The sequence below is a fragment of the Euprymna scolopes genome, chromosome 15, assembly GCF_053919585.1.
Source record: "Euprymna scolopes isolate OS-2025 chromosome 15, ASM5391958v1, whole genome shotgun sequence".
Taxonomy (NCBI): domain Eukaryota; kingdom Metazoa; phylum Mollusca; class Cephalopoda; order Sepiida; family Sepiolidae; genus Euprymna; species Euprymna scolopes.
In genome coordinates, this window is record NC_136496.1 from 89,850,717 (window position 1) to 89,870,899 (window position 20,183).

General features: G+C 33.8%; 1 protein-coding gene across 1 annotated transcript in view; it reads left to right on the top strand.

Moving 5' to 3' along the window:
- Positions 1–20,183, top strand: part of LOC145293980 (tRNA (32-2'-O)-methyltransferase regulator THADA-like) — a 177,448-nt gene that overhangs the window by 70,042 nt on the left and 87,223 nt on the right. Inside the window, exons 10-14 of the mRNA XM_080140866.1 lie at positions 1,966–2,078; positions 5,977–6,051; positions 7,642–7,876; positions 9,018–9,111; positions 19,768–19,938. Of these exons, the coding sequence (XP_079996992.1) occupies positions 1,966–2,078; positions 5,977–6,051; positions 7,642–7,876; positions 9,018–9,111; positions 19,768–19,938 (688 nt within the window). The remainder of the gene's footprint in view (positions 1–1,965; positions 2,079–5,976; positions 6,052–7,641; positions 7,877–9,017; positions 9,112–19,767; positions 19,939–20,183) is intronic.

The following is a 20,183-nucleotide window of genomic DNA, read 5'->3' on the forward strand; positions in this document are numbered from 1 at the left end:
GTGCTCCAGCCGTGTTCCCTCAGTTAGCACTCCAACTGTGTTTCCTACCATTTGAGCTAATCCGACAGATAGATAAAAAAAGATTACAAATTAAACTACTTCTAATGATCGAATTTGTGCATGTGCAAAATTAATAGAAATATGTCGGCAAGTTGAAATGGACAGTTTACATTTCAACTTGCCGACATATTTCTGTACGCTCTATTCATCCATCCAAACAAATATTTTACACTTTATAAACTATCCTTGGTGTATGTTTACTATTTCCTGTTTATGTGACAAGTAGTTGAGGACTTTATTGGTTAAATACTTGCACACATACATACATTTACTATTATACATATATAAAGATTATTTATTTTTTTTCTAAGCGATTCTGTGGTGTTTTATTTTTTTCACTCCCTGAGTGCTTTAAAAGGACATGTTATCTGCCCTTTGTTTATAGTCTAGTCGTCCCCACATTTTTGAGACACATTATTTGTAATTAATTTATTATTTAAATATTTTCTATGTGCATAAAATTAAGTTATCAACATATACAGGGTGACCCCCCCCCAAAAAAAACGGGCCCAACTCTAATTAGCCCCGTTTCTTAGTGTTTTGTCTGAATGAAATGAAACTTTGCTCATAACTAGTTTATTATATTCAAAACATCACATCAAAACACTAGGTTCTTTGGCCTTTTTTTCTCCGTTCTACAACATATGTTCTAGCTGGCCTCCATTTAGATCTGTGCATTTGTTGAGGCGCAGCAGGAAGTTGTCCATTACATTCTTACAGACCCAATTTGTAATGGCTCTCATCTCCTCCCTGATGGCTTCCTTGAGTTCCGTGATGGTTTTGGGTTTCCCTGCGTAGATTCTGCCCTTAAGATAGCTCCAAAGAAAAAAATCGGGGGGGGGGGGGGGGGCTTAGGTCCGGGCTATGGGGTGCCCACTCAAAATCAGTCTTGAGACTGATCACTTGGCCTCCAAAGTTCTCTTTCAGCCAATCTCTGGACAGGTTTGAGGTGTGAGAACTTGTTCCATCCTGCTGGAACCAGAACTTGCTCATGAGTGACGGGTAGATAGTTTGGAGCTCACTCTTGAAGGTTTTGAGGACCTCCACATACTGCTCCTTGGTGACTGTCACTGCTGCGCCAGATTCTTTAATGAAGATTGGTCCGATGATGCCTCTGGCCGAGATTGCAGCTCACACCGTGCACTTAGGAGAGTGCAGGGGCTTGGTGGCTACTTCATTGGGTCTGGAGGACCCCCAGAAGACATTTTGTCTTGGAGTTTGCCTTTCCATCAAGATGGAAGTGGGCTTCTTCTGAGGTCCAAAGAAGGTTAAGGAAACTTGGTGTCTCCTCGATCTTCTTGAGCATCTTGACTGCCATAGCCCTCCTCTGTTTCTTGTCTGAGGCTGTAAGGGTCTGCAGCGTCTGTATTCTATATGGGTTATCCCTGATATTGTTCACCAGCACTCTCCTGCAAGTCTCACGGGACATACCGAGGGACTGACTTTGCTTACACACAGTGTTTCAGACTCTGCTGGAGAGACTCTCTCACTCTTTCGACCAGCTCGGCTGTTCGCTTCTTGGGACGTCCCGAGTGGCTTGGACGGTTCTCTCTGGCAGCGTTGAGGTTTTCCATGGTCCTATACTTCTCGAAGTGGTCTACCCAGTTCTGAATTCTGCTTTTGGATGAAGCCTTTTCACATTTGAACTGACGCATGAAACTGTCCTGGGTTTTCTTAAATGAGCCTGTATTGTAGTAAAATTTAACACAGTGTATTCTTTGTCCCAGCTCTCACTGGGGTCTTGGTGTATTCACGGTCGTTGATTCGGCCATGTCCTGTAAAATAAGGGCAATCGGTGAATAAATGAAGGAGATATCACATAAAGTGTACAGGGGCCCGTTTTTTAGGTCACCCTGTGTATATATATATATATATATAAATGCATTTTTTTATTTATCTTTGCAGGCTTTTACAAATTTGGAAGAAATCAAATCGCAGCTGTTCATGTGCATGGCCACAAACCATTTAGCGCCAGCAGCCAGTGAAGTCTACAAAGTTTACATGACCAAATTAGCTGCGTAAGTTACCCACTGTAATACAAATTTTTGTGATTCTGTAGATTGGAGATCTTATAAACCAACGCATTTCAGGTGAAAACATTATTACGTACTTAGGTATCATGTCAAAATTAACATAAATTCCAAAAAACTACAAAACTGATTCAGGAGAAAAATAATTACAAATAAAAATAGAATTTATCGAATTGTCGAGTTTTATCGTATGTTTTAATTTGGAAGAGTTGTGCAACCGATTCAGTGTGACAAACAAGGGAGATAACCCATGACTTAAATCGACTTAAATTTAGGGTCCACCATTTTTAAACAGAAAATCGCAGAATATAATTGTGGATGAGTTTTTGTAAAAATATACATTTAGCACATCTTCTACTGGATCATTTTTTGTAATCTTTGAAGTTTATAGTAATTTTTCACATGACTTATAAGTAGAGCTATGACAAGAGAATATTCTTTTTATTATTTTGACTCTCGAGTTAGTAATGTGGTTCTCAATTGATTAAATGTGTCTGTGTCAAAACAACGATAAGAATATTCTCTTGTCATAGTTCTACTTATGAGTATGTAATAATGTTTTAATCTGAAATGTGTTGGTTTAAAAAATCACCGATCTTCACAAGCACCCAGATTTTTTATTCAGTTTTATTGGTATTTTTTAAAATTAGGTCCACCTCCACAATTTTCTTTTAAATTACGACTTATGTAGGTTTTCGACTATGCTGAATACGGAAATTGCATTGAAATTTTGCAGAAATAAGTAGTTATCGAGATATAAAAAGTTGTATTATGCATTGTATTCTTTGGCAGCCATCTTTGTTACACGCGTAGATTTGTTTATGGCGCGCGCGCAAAAAAGATGGCCGTCAAAGAATACAATGCATAATACAATTTTTTATATCTCGATAACTACATATTTCTGCAAAATTTCAATGCGATTTCCGTATTCAGCATAGTCGAAAACCTATAGAAGTCGTCATTTAGAAGAACATTGTGGAGGTGAACCTAATCTAAAAAGTTACCGTTTTATTTTCTAAGCTTAAATTTCAGCTGTAAAGCCTCTTAATTTTTGCTTCCCTTATTTTGTCCTTTAGTCCTCACATTCCATGAGCAATGTTTCTGACAAAAGGGGAAGAATTGCTGTTTTCTGGGTCGAAATCCATATAACACTTACCATTGGCTGGGTTTTGATCTGGAAGTATTTTTAAGTACTTTACATTAAATGGCTTCATGCCTTGTCCGGAACATCACTTTTTAAAAGACCTTTAACTAGAAGAGTGAATGAACCCTGACCCCCTTTTTGGTATTAGAGAACCCTATAAAAATGCCCACTCACTGCATTTTGTCCTGCCTCACCCCTAAACTGTTGACATATAGGTTGGAGGACATCATCTATTCCCACATACCATCCCGAACTGTTTTATTTTTTGACATCCCACTTAGCTCTCACTCCTATTTAAAAACTGCTTGTTTTCAGAGTACCCAGAAAACAGTGGGCTGTTTACATTTAACAGAGGGTTGGGAGCACTTTACTAATCTATATTTTTTCTTTTCTATCTTTTTTTATATATGGTAAATATTGTCCCACTTCGCACGATGGAATTTTTCTTTATGTGTGTTTCCATTTTGTAAATAAAATAAATAAAAAAAGCATCAAAACAAATTAAGGATTAGCTAGGTGGGATTAACCCATGCAGTGAATGTGGTATTTTGGATAGTGTCTAGTGTAGGGTAAGTTCAGAACTGATAAAATATATGACCCTTCCCATCCACCCTCCCCATAAAACTATTAGGGCTTTAAAATATCAAATGCAAATGATGGTCTTCTGTTACATTTGTTAAAAAACAACAAAAAAAGAACATTGTTATAATTGTATTCCATTTTTTTGTCTAAATAAAATCGTTCAACTTCAGTGATCTAACAAGAACCGATGTTGTGATATTATCAATGTTACGCTGTTACATATATGTCTGGCTGTTGATCATCTTTTTTTTTTTTTTTTTTTTTTACATAGGCATCACCACTTATCAAGGCCAAGAGACCACTCGAGGATAAGGGTTAAAGAGTGTACAGTAGAAATTGGACAATATAGTAATCGTTAGTAATAGAAATTCGGTAAATTTGTTAACAAGTGGGACGGCTCATCAAGAACTTGTTTACGTTAGACTTGAAGACAACCACATTGTAGTCAGCTGGAAAGCAGGAAAACGGAAGACAATTCCACAGGCGTGCAGTTCTAAGAAAGAAGCTTTGTTCATGGAATCTACATTTAGGTTTAGGCCCAGATAAAGAGTGGGGGGAATTATTGGTAGTGTTTTCAGCTAGACGAGTGTTTCTTGTGAAAGTTTGCCGAAGGGGGACCATAGACTGAAGCTCAGTCGAACACTTTCCATGAAAATAACGAAACAGCAGAGACAAACTTGCAACATCTCTTCTGTGAGATAGAGATTGTAGGGAAGAGAAAAGGATATCTCCTACAAGGCTATGAAGTCTATTTTGAACCCTATCAAGGCAAGACAAGTCCTTTCTAGCAGCTCCTGCCCAGATGTGGCAACAGTATTCCATCCTTGGACATACCTGGTTCTTATATAGATAGAGAATTGCATCAGCAGTGAGATATCTACTGGATCGATAGAAGGATCCTACCCTTTTCCCAGTGGCTTTGGCAACATATTTGATGTACCTGTTCCATTTAAGATCAGGAGTAAAGGTCAAGTCCAGAAGCTTGTCAAAACTTGAGGCCTCCTCAAGACGAGAGCCATTTATTTCAACTGATGCCAGCGATTAAAATGGACAGTTATTTCATTTATCAATGAATACAAGACACTTTGTTTATAAAAAAGACTTAGTTTATTTTACGATATATTTATTATACACTCTTCAACACAATGACAGCGCTGGATGGTTCATGGTAAGGGTGGTCGCAAACTGTGTCAATTTGTGTCCCTCATTTATTTATTTCCTCTTTTATTGATACCTCTTCGACCTGTTAACTCACCAGCTTGTTATTGCTCTTTTGCTGGTTTTCGGTCTGACCCATGACCGATTGACGTCCTGGATCTAGCTCGCTCCTAATCCCAGGACCTCCATTGTTTATTTTCGTTTGCCTGGTCACCTTTCCTGGAACTGACACATTGTTCTTTTCCTGCTTGCCTGGATGCAGCCTAGGTCACCTTTCCTGGAATTTCCATTGTTCTTCCTGCTTGCTTGGACATTAGTTTGCTCGCACCTCTCCTTAACAACGCCCCTTCGACACCAGTATTAGGAAGTAGGGAAAAAGAGAAAAAGAAATATAACAAAAGAAGAAGAAATAAGTTTATCAGCAAAAAAATGGATAGGAAGTTGTTCATCAACACACACAAAAGGAAGCTCACGTAAGATTGTTAATCAAGATGATTGGAACAAAAGAGTGGATATAAACGTTTTGTGACAGTCTATGACAGTCAAGGACACTTGTAGACAATCTTGGGTTTGCTACAGTTGATGACAGTTTCCAGTTCGACACAGTCGAACACAAGTTGTGGCTTGCATCAGATTAAGAGAACTTTAGAGGATTGAGTTGACATTAACTGATGAACACGACAGAATATAGAGGATCAATAGTGTCACACACATACATCTAGCGTGCAACTGATATTTGCAGAATGAGCCGGAGTTTATGTTTTTTGTGTTTTATCTTTTTCTACTTTTGATCCCATGTATATCCCCTATATCAACCCCCAACATTAGAGACGATGATGCAGCAAAAAAGAGAAGACGAAGGAGAATCAAACCACGGAAACAATGTTGGGGGTCGAGGGAGTGCACATGGTCTTATCGCATCAACATATTTATGCCGTTTATTTGCTTGCACTTTTTTTGATTTATTCATTTCTATTTGATTTATTTATTTTTCTTGAATAGGTGCCAGAATCCAGTCAAAATTTGGGATGAAGGTTGGCGTAATACTCTTTTAGGTGGATTAGCAAGTAAAGATGAGTAAGTAATTTTTTTTTTTGATTCCTTTTATGGCAAAAAATCCGAAATCGATAAAATTTCAAATCAATTAAATCAAATTTATGTTTATGAATTTTTAAGATGAGGATTGATAATTTGCATAATTTAAACTATTATAGTCATCTTTAGTGTTATTCTCACAATGTAACCTCCAACCTTTTTCAGGTGTATCTAGTTGAACTCTGGAATCTTTCTGTTGAACTTAGAAATCTGCACAGAATTTTGAATGGAATCTATTTCTTTGATATATATCTATAATATAAAGCTGAACGTCTGTGTGTGTGTCTGGTCACGAATAGGCTCCTATATGGTTGACTATTATAGAAAACTGATCACATATAATGATAGAAGATGTATCGAGACACAGGAATGGGTATGTTTGATCTGACGTAATGATGATTCATTAAAATTTTGGGGTCTGCGTATGCACCTGATTCACAAAGTATGGAAATAAAAAATAAAAAAAAAAACGTTTACAAGTGTTTTTTTATATAGATGTACATAATAATACTTTGATAAGTATGTTTTAACTTAAATAGGGATGGTATAATAAAATTGTGGTGTCTGCGTTCGTGCCTGGCCTCCATAGAATGGAAATAGGCACAAACTTTAATAAAGACTTTTCATATCTATCTGCGTAAGTATACTTTGATAATTATGTTTCAGTTTAAAAAAATATGGTATAATAAAATTATGGGGTGTTCGTTTGCGCCTGACCTCCATAGAATGGAAATATGTCACAAAGTTTAACAAGGTTTTTTAATATAGATCCACAGAATATTGTGATAAGTGTTTCAGTGTGAACAGGTATGGTATAATAAATTATGGGGTTTATTTATTTTATTTTTACTTTCATCATATTTTGCTTTGGTTTTGATACCCCCCAAATTCGAAGCTATCTCTTTACAATCCTTCCTTTTCATAACCTATAATACTTTCATAAATCAGTCCATTTTCTGTAGGCTGGTTTTGAACCCAGTCAAGGACGGATACTTTTGCTAGTGTATATATATATATATAAATATATATAGTGACCTTGTCTATCTGTGTGAGGAACGGTCTCTAGCAAATTCCTGCCATTCTTTGATTTATAGACTTGAAACTTGATATATAAGAAATTTGGATCTGTGGAACAAATTTGATCTGGTCTTTAGCTAGTAAAAATAGCTGCTAAATGATCAAAATTGAAAAATATTGGAAACAACAATTTTCCTCTACAAAACAACCAAGCCAAAACATCATCAATAAATATCTGAAAAAATAAACAGCTTGGAGCATAAATTTTTTTACCAAAATGACTGAATTCTGCATTAAATAACCCTAAAAGGGTTGATGTGACATTGAACATAACAATCATTAATTTTACCGATTGTTTTTTATATGAATAGTTGTGCAAACACTGGGAAAGCATAATTTTTGACTGAGGATACACACTTGCTTGCTATGTATACTAGAAAAACTTGTGAATAAAAAAAAAATATCAGAAATTGATGAAAATGTTAGCTGATAGTTGTTTATGGAGAAAAATGATCAAGTATTTTCTATTATTGTTAATTTTTTATTTTATTTTAGGATGGTGAAAAGGAATGTCGGCCATTACTGGCTTTTAGCTACGCTTAAGTTTATTCCGCAGTGTGGCGAGCATTTGAATTGGCTGCTCACCAGCTGTCTACACACTTCAGACAATGTTCAGATGGATCCTTGCCAAAAACTGGATCTGCAAATGAAATGGACTCATTCAGAGTTGCTGCATATGTGGGTCATGGTATCTTTGACCTCACGGTCACTTTCTGGTGTTGTGGAATGGGTAAGTATCTATTTTAAAAGAATTTAAATAGGAATATTTTTTTATGATTTTTTTTTAAAGATTTTTGTAATTTAATTTTTTACAGTTTTTTTAAAAGATTTTTCTTTAGATTTAAATGTGAATTTTTTAAAGAAAATTTGAAGATATTTTTTGAGATTTAAAAAAAAAAAATTTTTTTTTAAAAGATGTTATTTAAAAAAAAATTTCTTTATAAATATTTTAGCAATTTATTTTTTACATTTTTTTTTGGGGGGGGGGAGTGAAGATTTTTTTAGATTTAAACATGTTTTTTTTTTTTTTGAATAATTTAAAACATAATTTTTAAAACCAAATATATTTTTTCCATATTTTAATTTCTTTATAACACTGTTTGAATCATGTCATATTTCAATGAAAAACTAAAAAAAACTAAAAAAAAACAACTATTGTACTTTGAATCTACATCAGATAGACAGACACCCGATTTTATGTATATAGATTAAGTTATGATTGGTTACATTTAAATTATGTTTTAAATAGAAACTAGCAAGGAGACCTGACATTGCCTGGGGTTGAATGATGATCAACAAATGTTTCATGCTCCCATAGTTTTATTGTCATCGAAATTGGTGAAATCACTCATTTTTCAATCAAATCAATTGATTGCCTGCTCTAGTTGGGGATCCATCATAGTACATACCTCCCCATAGTGTTTTAGTCCATAATACACTGTAGTTTACATTGCACTGTAGAGGACTTTTAATTTTATAAGATTATTTTTCTATATAACGGTTTAAAATGCAAAAGTCAAGTATCATGGTTTAATTGTGCTCTAAACAAAACATTCATTTCAAATGCATCTCTATCATATCAAAAAACCTACTGCTGATTTTATATGCCTGGCCTTTTTGCCTGTGCAGTGATAAAATTTCTTAAATGCACTTGTGATGTTAGGCTGAATAAGGTGAACCAACCTAAGAACACTGCCAGATACATAAAGTACATTTGTGTGAAATTTCATAAAAACTGACCCAGCCATTTCAGAGATCATAGGGAATGAACCCCCTCTCTCTCTCACACACACACACACTGTTCTTTTTATATAATAGTCGATAGAAATGAGTTAACCTGATTTTTGTATTTGTATATTTATTTATTCCAGAATGAAACATTATTGCAGGAAGCTCTCTATTCTGATGATCCAACAGTCAGACTAGACACATTATCTTTACTCTGCAACTCAGCCAAAAAAACAGGTAATTTGCAATCATGTCATCATACACCTTCCTCTTTTAATATAAGAAGGTTGCATGCAAGTCTATAACCCCTTCCCCATGAAAAAAAAAGCTCAAAAATAAATAAAAATCTATATAGTGTATGTACAGACAAGACAAAGAAAATATCATACACCAAAAATCACCTGAATTAATCAAGTACTTTTATTTTAAAAAAAAATCACATTTTATGGCTAAAAAATAATCAATGATCTCCCAATACCATTTTTTTTTTGCAGGACAAGGGAGATAATTCAACATAATTCAAACTTTTGTGAAATTTTAGGAAGCCATTCTTAACATGGGAGAGGGTCATTGGAAAAACTCAAATTCGCTTAAAAAATTTTTTTTTTTTTTTTTTTTTAAATAAAACTGCTTAATCAATTTATGTGATTTTTGGTAGACATTATTTTCTTTCTATAATTTGCATGTACACCATACAGATTTTTATTTATTTATCTATTTTTTTTGGGGGGGGGGGTTATGGACTGGCGTGTTTACATTTGTGTTCTTGTCTAATGATTAATGCATTATGCGTAATGTAGGAAAGTAACTTTTTTAATTTTTTTTCTTTTCAAATTTATTCGATACTTATTCAGATTTACTTCAATAAAAAAATTATAATTGTACAAAAACTTTATGTACCTGGTTGGTTAAAAAAGGCTACACACCAAAATTTACACAAATTCATACAGTATTTTTGTTTTTAAAAAATCAAATCAAATCAAATTATCCTTGTGCAAATTTTTGGAAGCCATTCTTAAAATGAGGAGGTGGGATTTTTTTAATCTTAACGTTTGCGTTACATCTGTTTGGCATTGACTAATGTATAAAATGTAAAAAAATGGCTCATAAGAGAATTCAACAATCAAATTTTGTTTTTTGTGATAAAAATATAGCATAAATTTGCATAATTTTTGGTGTTTCGTCTATTTAATAATAATATATATATATATATATATATATATATATATATATAATGAGTTTTCTTATGCTATTTTGTTTATTTTCTTTTTACCAGCAGTTTTAAATGTTGAGGTGAAACTGGATAAGCCCCATTTATTTACCCCTCCTTCTCTCCCCAAAAAGATATATAACCACTAAGATGTGAGGAACTACTGTGGTTAGGAGTTAGGTTTAAAGGGAGTATCTTAAGTGGGGCATTGTGCTGCAAGGTGCTTGTTCACTTTACATTTAAATAGTCAGAAGAAGCTATTTTTTATTCCGACACTTTTTTTATTGTTTACTTTGAAATTAATGACTAATTTTAATCATTCAACAAGTTATTCCTGCCATTGCAGGAATATAAAATCATTTAAGACTGACATTTCTCATCAATTTTTTCTTGGAGATCATATATTAGATCTAAATAACAAACTCTATAAACATTGACCCACAGTTAAACTGAGAATCACAGAACCACTACCTCAAAATACACCTGAAGAAGGTCGGAAGTTATATTGACCGAAACATTGTGAAAATAAAACTCAAGATGAGAACAGTAGTTTGATGTATAAAAACAATACTAATAATCAAACCTTATCTAAAAAAAAATTTGGAAGCTTTAAAGTTTCTTTTTTGGTAATGGCAGTTTGATAGTCACAATCAATTCCAGAATTTGAATCAAAAAATAAAAATTTAAGGAATTAATGTTGTTTGCTTAAAGCATTGTTTAGTATGTATATATAAAGGTAATTTATAGAAAGCAAAACAATGCAGAGGTGTAATGGATAAACACAAACTGAGCAAATAAAATATGATGATTGAATAAGCTATGCAAATTCACCTTTATTGATACAATATATGTGTTTGTGTATATATATATATATATATATATATATATATATATATATATATATATACATATATATATATATATATATATATATATATACATATAAATATATATTTATATATTAGTGATGGGATGATTCCAATATTTTTCCAGATTCTGATGCAATTATCAATTCTCTTCTAAATTCTTGATTCCGATTCCAGTAATTAATGTATGTATGCCAATAACTACAGAGACGACTGATATAGCCTATGCATACATCTTATGCTGAATAAGGCACTTGATATATGAATGAATCACGTCCACTGTGTTAGCAGTAACTAGTGAATACAGTTTGACACAGGCGCCATATACACATCACTAAATATATTCCCAATGATTTTTATATGTTTTAATAACATATATGATAGTTTTTATATGACAATAACTAAGACCAATTTAGTGTGCTTAGTAATATTACATATGTAGAATTAAATAACAAGTGGGATTAATGTAGTTTGCTTGAAGCATTGTTTAGTGTGTATATAAAGGTAATTAATGTAAAGTGATAAAATGCAGAGGTGTAACGGATAGACAAAAACTGAAGCAAATTAAGATATGTAATGGGGAATGATCTATACAGATTCACTTTTTATCAATGCAATATGTAATTTTTTTTATACTTTTGTGTTCTTACTTGCGTCAGTGTTGTCTGATGGAAGTTCCATATCATAGTAAAAAATTGCTCAATGAAATTAAAAATTTAAGCAATCACTTGGGTTCGAAAGACATTTTAGAAATTATCAACAGGATTATGTTTGTTTGAATGGAAACTTAGAATAGCAAGCAATAATGCTGAACCAATGAATGTTGTAAAGAATTCTGTTAATTGGCAAATATTGCAAACTGCGAGAAGCTATTGAAATCCATTATTTAAATGTCCAGAGACATAAAATCAAACTAGGAGATGTGGATGATGATTGAGCAACACTTGCTTTACTGTAGACTAATTAAGCAATATCAGTTCAGTAGGAGAGGTGCGATTGCTTCACTATAGGCTGGGTGATCGTTCAGAAGGGAATGTGTAGTTAGTGATTAGGCAACTCTTGCTTTACCATAGACTGATCAAGATGTGCCGGTTTAGAAGGAGGTGAAGTTAGGGATTAGTGCAGTAAGTTCATCAGGTACAAATTTGTGAACTTAAAAAAAAAATGTTTATCAGGAATTAATTATTAATAATAATAATAATAATAATAACACAAGCTGAGCATTTCTTTTCATGCAGTAAGTGTTTTAATTACCAAAGTTTTGTTTTTTTACTCAGGCACTATTTATTAGTATGAGTAAGTAAATAATAGTAATTATTACTTGTTTTAATCAGATTATTGTTTTTATCTTGAGTGTTATTTGTGCAACGTTTTGGTTGGTGTAGCCGTCGACCATCTTCAGACATGTTGGTTGTTCTTTTGGAAAAGAAAGGAGAAAAGTTACTGGCTCCGTAGATATTTTCATATTCTTGGAGTTGTTCTCTGTTTTTTGTCTGTGTTTTTTTGCATGTGTGAAAAAAAATTGGTTGACAAAGGGGAGGCAATTCTAATAAAGATTGACGGGATTATCTCCCTTCCATCACTGACATTTTAAGGGTGTACAATTTGTATGTTTTCTACAGTTAGAGGTTCCCAAATGCTATTAATTTCTTAGCTTAGCCTGTTTAGCAAACAACAACTAACATGCTTGACGATGTTCGAAGGCCAATCCGACCGAAACGTTGCACAAATAACACTCAAGGTGAGAGCAATAGTCTGATCAAAAGAAGTAATATAAACAATCAACCCTCATCTAAAAAATTCAGGACTGAAATAATAGTAATGTTGTCAACATAAGTAAACGTGTATAACATAGTGTCAAGTAAAACAAGAAAAACAAGTGTCAGTATAAGTAAATAAAAATCTATGACAGTGAATAGAGAAGAAGCCTTCTAAGTATTTCCTTCCTGCCTCCAGACCCTCTTTCGGCCCTGTTCTTTAGAATACGCCGACTGCCCCCCCCCCCCTGCAGAGGATAAAAGTCCCTCAATGAGGGTCCTGGATATGACCTTAAACTATATCCAGTGGTGAGGCCCCAGCTTGTGGGCTTTGGGGAGTGTGGAGCCACCCTTTAATTACCATTGCTCACAGGTCCACTCTGACCCGGAGTGGTAGTACCTGTTAGGGTCCCAACTATGGATTAAATAGAAACCGACGTGAAAACAACAAATATATTCTATTTAAAAAATTTTTCTTTAAAATCTTTGGATTCGGCATTAAATAACCCGAAAAGGGTTGATATGCCGTAAAACAACCAACCAAAATCCAGACCCTCTTTCCACTTTTTAAAAAGCCAACTTGCCATTTCTCATACCAGAAAAGCTGAGTGTTGGGGGAGGGATGATGAGAACGAGGACAGGATAAATCATAGAAGACAAACAAAAATGATAAAGATATTTGTTTGGACAGATAGATATAAAGAGTGATGTGTGTGTGGGGGGGAGGATTGTTTTTTTTTATTTATTTGCACTGATTGACATGAACTATGTGTTCACCATTGATTTGATGAATCGATAAATAATTAAACTCTTTAACTCTTTACACAGATGACTAACTGCCTGGAATGCAGTGAAATAATTTTAGTTTTTAAATTTTTTTAGTTCATGTGCACATTTTGAAACTTATATAAAAATTTAACCATAACGTAGATCACTCCTATTATATTTTTCAATCTAAAATATGAGTTATTGGCATTTATTTTTAGGTGATTATTTAAAGATGTTTCATATTAGTTGTCTGGACCAGATTAAGTCATTTTGAAAATAAATTTTGTTGGGTTAAATGCTACTTGCATCTTACTTTGAAAATTCAATACAATATATATATATATATATATATATATATATAAAGTTTAATGATTGAAGTTAAATTCTGTAAATCAAGATATATACACATATATTTAAGTTGAGAATTTATTGCTTGAAACAAGGAATATGTATAGAGAAAAATTATGTTTATTTCCTTAATCCATGGATTTTCAATAATGGCCATATCATCAGATGAAATGAAATGCAATGAGCAAAATGTTCAGCTATGAATAAACAAGTATTTTGCTTTTCAGCACATATATTGAAAATATTTTTTAAATATTGAGCTTTACCTTTTTGCCTAGGTTCATCCTGAAAGTGTTACCTCAATGTAATATCTGACAGGGTAATTCACTTGATCTCTAATCTGTGACTTATCTTATATAATTTCATTAAATAAAATAAACAGTTTTGTCTATTAATTCTTTTTGTGATCCTTTTCAACTTAAGAATAATGGTTTTCACTTCTGGCAGAAACTGGCTGATGTAAGAGCCATATTTGTCGTAAGTTCGAGTACTTTCCAATCCATCTAGAGTCATCATCAGGGATAGATTAATCTAATTGGTTTTGAATAATTTATATAATTTTTTTTATAACATGATTTCATTGGTTAATTATTTTAATAACTTTATAAATATTTCATAATGTTACTACTATTGGTAAAGTTTTTATTTATAATAGTTTTTTTTTAGTTTTTATTAGTAATGCTTCTAGTATTTCAAATATTCATTTGTAATTGCCATATTTATTGTAAATCGAGTACTTTCCAATCCATCGTTTATTATTGGTCTTTTCAAGTATAGATGTATATTCAATGAAAACCTTCTTAAATTGGGACATGGGACAGGAATGTTGATTATCAGGTGGTTAATATGGCGATTACATCAGCCAGTTCCTGCCAGAAGTGAAGACCGTTATTCAGAAGTTGGAAAGGATCAAAAACAAAATTAATGGACAAAAAATTATATTTTATTTAAAGAAATATGCTTAAGAGAAAAAATGTTGCCTTATGTACTCGCCCGAATTTGGTGCTTAATGATTGAGAGAGGTATTTTATTCAGATTAAGTATATTTGATATTATTGTAATCCAGTGACATGATTGTTGTGAGAGGACTTAATGTATAGAGAGTGAAAATCTTTGCTACCCTTTGTATGGAACTACATGATTGAAAGAGGTATTTTGTTCTGATTAAATGTAACAATTTTTAAATGTGGATGAAACATGGATGCATAGTTAATGAGTGCAAAATATTTGTCAACAAAATGTTCGTTAAGTGCTTATTAGGAGGTGAAAAAATCAAGATCGTTTTATTAATAGAGCAGATGTGTATTGATAAGCTTTTCAAACATATATTGATACATAACTTATTTTTTTTGATTCACAATTTATCCACTCGAGGATAATGGTTAATTGGATGAAATGATTGCTGAAAGATAACAAACAATCAATGATATTCAGTCCATTTGATTACTTATGCAGTGGCTTATGACAAGAATTTCTTGACATTGGATTTGAATATGAACAGCAGGGAAGTAGTTCTGTGGTAATGTGTTCTAAAGGTAAAAAGAAACTCTGTCCATGGAAATTTCACCTGATGACAGGCACCTTGAGAAAAAACAAAAACAAAAGTCTTTTTCCATTATGGCAGGAAGATGAGTTCTTGCTATGAATGTTCTGCAAGGAGGAACAAGAAATTGTAGCTCAGTTGAGCAACATCTATGGAAATCACGAAAGCGAGAAACTAACAACGTCTCTTCTGTGAGAAAAGGATGTGTCAGCAGTACTCCATCTAGGATCTCATCAACCATTTTTATGCTAGTACCTTTCTTGAGGTCGATATCATCATCATATTCAGTTTGATATCCGTTTTTACATGCTGGCATGTGTTGGACAGCTTTAAGAAATTGACTTTGAAACTAATCTCTGGCTAGGTCTTTATTTGTCCTTCTTTCTCTCAGGTTTGTTTTTGTCTCTTCTTCTTCTTCCACCCCCTGAACTGGACCTGATACCTTAACTGTTTTACATATCTACTAACCTAAAAACTGTTAACATTGCTTTAAACGTAACTCTACCATCAAAGTCTCCTATTCTGCGCACTTCTTATACTGTCCAGATTTAATCTCCTATTAAACTCATCAGAACTAAGCATACCTTTAGGACTCATTTACCGTATTATTCTATTATTTCTCTCCATGCACCACATGTCCTCAACCCTCATTGGCCAGGTTTTACTTTGAGAGCATTGTCAAGGTTGCTGCGAAGAAGGTGGGCTCTCTATACCATGCTAGAAAACTACTTACGCCTGAAAGTATCCTGTACCTGTATAGGGCCACCATTCGCCAATGTATGGAGTACTGTTGTTACATTTGGGCTGGTGCATCTGCTACTTGTCTCTCACTCCTGGACAGGGTTCAAAAAGTCGCCAACTTGCTAGGTCCTGAACTGTCATCTAAACTTCAGCCTCTATCCCATCAACGAGATGTTGCATCTCTCTGCCTGTTCTACAAGTATTTTAATGGTGAATGCTCTGATGAACTACAAGAACTTGTACCCTCTGGACATAAATACCTCCGACAAACCTAAAAAGCTAAATCCACCCCTACACAGTAGAGATCCCTAGGTGTAAGAAAACCTTCTACTTCAATAGTTTCCTCTCCAGAACTGTGAGACTTTGGAACTCCCTTCCGAGATTCTGCTTTCCCAACTGTACTGACATGCAGAAGTTCAAGTGTAATGTGAACAGACATCTTGCTGCCCACCTCCCTTCATAATATCCCTGCAACTTCTTTTTTTTTACATAGGAATCACTTATCAAGGCCAAGAGGCCACTTGAGGATAAGGGTTAAAAAGTGTACAGTGGACAATTGGACAATATAGTAATCATTAGTAATGTCTCAGATAGTAACCCCCTACTTAAAAGTGGCACTGTACCTTGGTTGGGGTAAAAATTGAATTTTAAAAAAAAATCATACTGCATACACATTCCATCTTCCCTTGATTGATAGTGGTAACACTCTGCTGGTTAGTAATGGCAGAAATTCTAAACTCTTGTAATCACACTTGCTTTACCATGTTCTTCAATGATATCACCAAGATAACAAAACTTATTGACAACCTCAATATCTTCGCCACCCAGATTTAGAAGGCCATACAAATACATTTATTGTAAATAAATCCGGTAGCAAGATGGTAAGAGGATATATTTTTAAATAATATTTCACAATAAGACCTCTTCATAAGTGAAGACAGAATATTTTTTTGTCACTTAAAAAAAAAAAAATGGTATTACTGCAAATGATTTTGTGCTCACTAACTTGATAAAGAGGTTTTGCCCTGAAATATTGTTTAAAACTAATATAATTAATAATCTTAACATCAGGTTTTATTTTCAATAATTGAATGTTGCTTTCTACAAATATATAATTAAGATAAATATATATTTGGACGAATATTTATTTCCACTTGACTACTTTCGTCACGCACAACCGCTACATAGATAAGAAAACAATTAATCTAATATATAAATCTCACCTGTCTTTAAATATATGTATGTATGTTTGAATGTCTGCCTAAAACTTTCGACAGAGGCGACGGATTTTCATGAGATCTGTACTGTTTTGAAGCTCAACCCTTTGGACGATAAATATGGAAAAATTGGCTAAAAACATTAATTCCTTCACCCTCAACTGAGCATTTTTCTACAAGGAGAGGTTGATTTTTCGCTGACATTTTTTGCAAGTCATTCAAACCTCGCGTGAATGACGTCGCATAAAAGACGTTATTTCGACTGCCCATGAGCTCACAATCATGGTGGGTGCATCGATAAGACCGTTTTTTTTTTTCACCTCCTTTTCCACAGGTGTGTTACGGGTTCGAGCCTGCTTACTACTCCTAATTTTTTTTTTTTTATTGCGCTTGCAATTTTCCCTTTTTTTTTTTTTGCTCAACCAACACCCTTACACACAGCTCCACTTTTTTTCAGCCATTGCAACATGAGTTCAAGCCTGCCTGTCTACCACTACTTTTTATTTTTGCTCAACACACCCCTACAAACACTCGGGCAATGCCGAGCAACCTGATGAGAAGGAAAGTATTTCTTCGAAACTCCGCGGATTAAGGACTATCCATTTATCTAGTGTTTCCTTTTCAGATTAAATATGTTTTTAACTCATTTCAAAGTGTTTTTTAATATATTTTATTAACTGTTTGCTCATATATATATATATATATATATATATATATACTAGCATGGGTGTCCAACGTTGCCCGGGTGTTTGTAGGTGTGTGTTGAGCAAAAAAAAAAGTTGTAGTAGGCAGGCAGGCTCAGACCTGTACCGCGAAAGAGAAAAAAAAGTGAGAAAACAATGTGATGTCTTTGCTGTTGCATCTATCGTCAAACCGGAAGTGATGAAGGTTTAAATTAAGGCTAGTCAATCGAAAAGAGGGGATGACTTTTGGAAATATCAGCGAAAAAAGCGACCCCTCTCTGTAGAAAAGTGCCCAGTTGAGGGTGAAGGAAATAATGTTTTTAGGCAAAAAGAAAAATAAAAAGATTTGGTAGGAAGGTAGGCTCGAAAACAAATATTAAAAAAAAAATGAAGAAAAACAAAAAAAAAAAACAGTGAAAAAAAGTTTTGGGAGGGAGTTAGGCTCGAACCCGATGGGTGGGGTACCCGTGTGTGTGTTGGGGGGGGGGAGTTAGATCAAAAAAGAAGGCTTGAATTAAAAAACAAACAAAAACAAAAAAAAGCAGCAAAAAAGTTTTGGGAGGGAGGTAGGCTCGAACCCGATGGGTGGGGTACCTGTGTGTGTGTTGGGGGGGGGGTAGATCAAAAAAGAAGGCTTGAATTAAAAAACAAACAAAAACAAAAAAAAGCAGCAAAAAAGTTTTGGGAGGTAGGTAGGCTCGAACCCGATGGGTGGGGTATCCGTGTGTGTGTTGGGGGGGGGGTAGATCAAAAAAGAAGGCTTGAATTAAAAAACAAACAAAAACAAAAAAAAGCAGCAAAAAAAGTTTTGGGAGGGAGGTAGACTCAAACCTGAAGCCTTGAGGTTAATAGTCTGATGACATACCATAAGGCCAGAAAGCCAGAGACTTTTGATAAGTTGAAAATAAGCATTTAAAAATTGAAGGTGTTTTTTCTAGGTCAAGTCTTATACCATAGCAGCAGCAAACGAATTCACAGCACAAATTTTGTTGTAATTGTAAGATAAAAGTGGCCGAAATAAAATATATTTATGACCACGTTTCGTAAGTGTGAGATATTATGATCTGTGTAGCATATAAAAAGTTATAAGATTGAGCGAGCAAGCCGAGAAACACCCCGAAAAAAGCCTTTGGCAGACATACAGAAAAAATGCACACACACACATATACACACACACATTTTCGCTTTTATATATATAGATATAAAGTTATCAAATTCAAAAAGAGATCAACAACATAACTCTACTTACTGGGCAATGCCGAATGTTCACAGTCCTTTAGCAAAGATTGTTTTTAAAATTATTACATTTGTCTGATCTGTCTTGATATATGTAACTTACATGCATTTTTCTCTCGTTTGATTGTATTACATTTTTTAATTTTTGAGAATTGATTATTTATATTATTTGGATTCTTCAGACTACTGTTCTCATCTTCAGTAATATTTTCACAACGTTTTGGTAGATGTAACCTCCGAACTTCTTCAGTTGCATCTTGTTGAACTCGAGAATCTGCACTGAATTTTTGAACAGAACCATTGTTTTGTCAGCGATGACTGAGTGCAAGTCCTAAGCAATTCGCAATTGTATTTTGAGTATTGCCTATATTGAAGATTGAATTTTCAACCTCCATAAGTGTAATTTTTACAAATGAATTTGCGCCATGGGTCCTTGTCAAGGGTTCCGTTCAAATTAAAATAATAGGAAATAAATTTGTGTTTGATTAAAAAATGAATTTTATCTTTTTTTTTTTTCCTCACAGAAATGTTACACAAAATGGAGTCCATCTTTCTAAAGGAAGCTCTACCACTCAACCTGAATATCGATTCATCTCCTTTCCGGCAAAGTTTAGTGTCTTCTTTAAAAAAATTACTCACGCGTATCCGGGATAGCTGTCTGTCTTCCATAAAGAACCAAAATCCGGATGCAGTTGGTAAGTCTTTTTTATTTATTTTACAGTTCTTGCTAATTCAATCTTACCTGGTATATCTGATCAGGCTGTCTGAAGATATCAGCTTTTTGGCTAAAAATGCACAATTGTTTTGTTTTTTTTTCCTTTGCAAAACTTAATCATATTCTGCAAAGCCAAAAGCAACAATTTTCCTGTACCAAACAACCAAACCAATCACTAAATAAATATTTGATGATATGAAGAAATTAAAGCACAGAAACTGTTAC